General features: G+C 40.7%; 1 protein-coding gene across 1 annotated transcript in view; it reads right to left on the reverse strand.

Moving 5' to 3' along the window:
* Window positions 1–759: 759 nt before the first annotated feature.
* Window positions 760–4682, reverse strand: part of MORC3 (MORC family CW-type zinc finger 3) — a gene marked incomplete at its 5' end in the record, with an annotated part of 25587 nt that continues 21664 nt past the window's right edge. Inside the window, one exon of the mRNA XM_009703040.1 lies at window positions 760–2120. Coding sequence (XP_009701342.1) covers window positions 1967–2120 — 154 coding nt within the window. The remainder of the gene's footprint in view (window positions 2121–4682) is intronic.

Below are 4682 nucleotides of genomic sequence, written 5' to 3' on the forward strand. Positions count from 1 at the left end.
ATCCCTATTGGCATATTAGAATAGCTAGCATCTTAAGATTGAAATACAGTCCACCGAAAGAAACTGACTGAAGTACAACTAAGAGGAACATAATCTAATTAAATCAGGACAGTAGCAGTGCAAAAGCCAAAAATGCTGGCTTTATGAAAAAAAGACACTTCCCAGGAATGAATATATTGAATGCTATTTCATGATTTTTTTCTTTAAGTTTTATTTTTTAAAGAATTACTTAAAAGCAACAACCATTTTTCTTGATCACTGTTTGGATGACAAATACCACCACAGAATAAAAGGTGGATTTGCTATCTTTGCCACCTCTCTTCTCATTCCTGATGACTTCAGAAGAAAAACATGCAATTAGCTGAGAATACTGTCACCATTGTAACGATTTTTGTCGGTACCTTTTCTTCTAGGAAGTTTTTGCATGAGCATTACAGCATAGAATTAGTGGCTTAGGAGTCACTATAAAACATTTATGGGGCAAAAAAAAAAGGGTGGGGGAAGAGGGACTCCCCTATCTTGCCTATAATACAAGATATCTAAACTTCAAGATAGCACAAACAAGTTATATTTGAACATTTTCAGCTTTAGCTCAGTCTGTAGTAGTCAACACCACAGATAAGGAAACACGCTGCCTTTCCAAAGTACTGCGATTCAACTAGTTAATCAAGGACTTAGTAGTCCGATGCATTCATACTCAGCACGGTACATTCCGATAGGAAGGTAACTTTCAGAGACGAATCTCGGCACCCTCACGTCTCAGCCTGAAAGACTCCAAGGTAGACCGCATCTTTGATACTGCAACCATTTGGTTATTTTGAGATAATATATATAAGCATTTGTACACATCACAGAACCTCTCTGTCAATCCTGCTCAGCACTGGGCTTCCCTGAAAAAAGGTCCTCAGGTCTCAAGAGGTGGTGTTTGATGCAGAGCAGAGGTTGCCCAGGAATCCTGCCTCCCCAGTTTGTTCTCTCCAATGGTCCACCAGGATCCTTCCCATCCCACTGGCTGCCTTTGACTCGGAAAAAAGCAGGTGAGAGCTGTGTGTGAAATCAGACCATTGAAGCCATGTACTAGTACACACCTGGACCGGTGAACCAGCACTGCTGCATTCAAACGGGATCTAGAGGGTAGAACTGAAGACCCCTCTGACCGCGCTTGGTTCTTGGATGTAGGAAACAACGATCAAGTAGCAAGGGCAGGACACAAACAGGCATGTGGTTTTCATGACTGAAAAGGCTGAAATATCCTTGCCACATCCTATGGAGTTGTTTATGCTGCAAAACTATGTACAGATAATGTTCTTTAGTGCCATCAAAAATTCCAAAAGGGATTCAAAGATCATCGGCTTTTAGGATAAAACCCTTGAAGAACTTTTCTGCTTTTGGTAGTAAAGCACAAGTACTACCCACGTGCCCAAAATTTTCATTTACTCGTTATGTTTCTATCCCATTAATGCAACATACGACATTGCTGATAGCAATGAAACAATACTGTAGTATACAACAACACTACTAAGGTTTGATCTGAGAAGGAAATCAAGGAAGGTGTTGTGGGTTTTTTTTGCATTTTTTTATATATTCCACTACTTAAGATTTTAGAAGAGGAAATAATTGCAAATATTAATGCTTACGTAAGATCAAACATCAACGAAAAGCTTTTGTAGAAAAGTATTAAGATTCCTAATAATAAAAATAGTTGCAAATTTAATTACAAATACATTTTAAAAGCAAAATCCTTAATTAAGTACATCAGGGTTGGTCAATATTGACAGTGTTCCTTTAAGAGGAAGTGAAGATAACACCCACTGCATCTGTGGGAACATCTAAACGCGTAGAGTATATACACTTAGTGATCAAACTATGTCAAATATATAAAGTGAAGAAGCAGTATATACAATTTTGAACCTACACAAAGGTTATAATGGAAGATCAAATAAAAGTCTGCTAAAATCTTAAGATATTAAGTACTACTGATTTCATGCATTTGTTCTACAACTTGTCCTAAAATTTCATCTACTACATCAATATCGTAATTGACTTGCTGCAAGTCTAGATCAGGCATGATCGTAGCCAGCAGTTGTCCAACATTCACTCGAAGAGAGCGTAGTTTCAGGCTGTGAAGAAATAATTAGATATGATTAGATGTAGGTGAAGTTTTACATTCAAATATAAAGTACTTCAACAAAGCTGGAACAATACTCTATACTAGAAAGGCTCCATATATGACTTCCATAAACTAACAAAAAAACCTGATGCAGTTAAAGCTGCACCAAGATAACTTCAAAATCCACCAGGTTTCCAAAGTTGAGCCTCTTGAGTTTTAATTTTGAAGTTTAAATTCCCTTAGTTTCAAACAAATACTAAGGGCTAGACTGAATTCTGCCTTTACCAAAACAGATCAGAAATATTTCTGAAAGCTTTTATTTAAGTTAGCAAATAAGCACTGGCACAATCCTTTATCCCACACCTTTTTATTTCTCAAAGCAATATTAAATCCCAGTATTTTTATACATTTAGAAGCACAAACTACTACCACCCATGGGAACAAAAGAAGAGAGAAGAAGAGAAGGCAAGAAAGAGTAGTTTGTCCAAAGGCTTTAAAAATATAAAGAGGAAATAAGAGTTTTAGTACAGGGAAAATGCTATGCCTCCTCTTTTTGCTTTCTTTCCTGGATCCCCTTGCTCTGTCCTCTTCCTGATCAAATTGCTTCTAAGTCACCCATCCATTCTCTTGAGCGTTTCCTTCTACCATCAGTTCCTTTCTCATCTCCAGTAGCCACTCTTCACGGTGCCATCATATCCCAATACGATTTGTGGTAGAAGTTACTTACAAGTCCTGCATATATTTGCTAATTCTTTTAAGAAGTACAAGTCAGATGCTGTAAGAAGAAAATGAAACGCTGGCAGATAAAGGGGAGATTTAACTACAGCAAAAATTAGATTGAAAGTGGTTTCTGGAAATCATCCTGTCCATTAGCCCTGCTTTGAAGGGACAGGGGGAGAACTCAGATCAAGACCTTCTTGTGTTTTGACAGACCTCCAAAGATGGAGAATAAAAGATTCCACAATCTCCCTGGGCCCCTTTTTCAGGATTTGACTACCCTCGCTGCGAACATTTTTTTTTCTCTAATATTTCAACAGAATTTCCCTTGTTGCAGCTTGTATCTGTTGCCTCTCATCTTATCACTGTGCTAATGAGAAGAGGCTGGCTTCATCTTTTCTACATCCTCTCATTAGGCAGCAGAAGAAAGCAATAGGATTTCAAGGTAACCCACTCTTTGTAAAGCTTCCCCTTCTACATCAGATGTTACAGGCCCCTACCCATCTTGGTGGCCGTTCAGTAGACTTTCTCCAATATGCCAGTGTCATTCATATATCAGGGAGCCCAAAACTGGACACAATACTCCATGTTTGGTCTCACAATGCCCGATATTTGGGAAGAATCACTTCTCTCAAACCGCTTGGCTGAACTGTTGCCAATATAGCCCAGTAGGCACTGGGTTCTCCCACCACAAGAGAGCACTGCTGACTCACATTCAACTTTCAGTCTACCAGCATCACAGGACATCTTCTTCCAAGCTGCTTTCCTATGAGTAGTCTCCAGTTTGTTCAACTGCATGAGGTATTTCCAACACAGGTGCAGAACTTGGCAGTTGCCTTTGTTGAATTTCCAGGAGGTTTCTTTCAGCTCATTTCCCCAATTTATCAAGGTCCCTCACCAGCAGCCCTACCCTTCAGACTATCAGTGGTTCCCTCCAATTTGATGTCATTGTGAATTTAGAGAGTTAATTTTGCTCCGTCATCTAGGCCATTAATGAAGGTATTAACCATTACTGGCCTTGATATTGATCCACGAGCTCAGCAGGCCAGCCAATTTTACAACCCACCTCCTAGTCTACCTATCCAAACCACACCTCACAAGCTTCACTATCATGGTATTATGGCAGCCCACGTTGAAAGCTTTGCTAAAATGAAGGTCCACAAAGCTGGGTATCTCATTGTAAAAGGCAATGAGGCTGTGAAGGCACGATTTGCCCTCAGTAAACCCATGCTGGTTGTTCCTAATCACCTTGACTGTCATGGGGCTGCAGGTGGTTTCCAGGTAGATTTGCTCCATGGTCTTCCCAGGGACTGAGGCTACACTGGCCAGCCTCTAGTTCTGCCTGTCCTAATTATGGGCATGACAACTGCCTTTTTCCAGGCATCAGGAACACCGACTGCTGCTACCTTTTGGAGATACCATTGCAAGGCCAACTCTCCCTCAATCAGCCAGCTCCCTCTGGTCCATCTCATGTGGTCCCATGGACTTCAGTATGTCAAATTTGCTTAAATGGTCTCTTAATTCAGTCACCTTTTAGTACAGGTAATGCTTCACGCCCTAAGATTACCACTTGGCTCAGGGACCTGGGCAGCCAGAGGGCAGACCGTACCGGTAAAAACTAAGGTAAAGAAGATACTGGCTACCTCAGTAATTTGCGCCTCATGCACCTCATGTCCTTTGCTACTAAGGCCCTGCCCCACTGAGCAGCAGTCCCACATTTTTCTTAGTTCTTTTGCTGCTGCTACTGTGCTTAAAGAAACCGTTCTGGATATCTGTCACAGGCCTTGCCAGTTTTAACTCCAGCTGAGTTCTGGCTTTCAATTCCATCCTACATGCCCAGGCCATGGGTTCCTGC

The sequence above is a fragment of the Cariama cristata genome, unplaced genomic scaffold, assembly GCF_000690535.1.
Source record: "Cariama cristata isolate BGI_N322 unplaced genomic scaffold, ASM69053v1 scaffold19316, whole genome shotgun sequence".
Taxonomy (NCBI): Eukaryota; Metazoa; Chordata; class Aves; order Cariamiformes; family Cariamidae; genus Cariama; species Cariama cristata.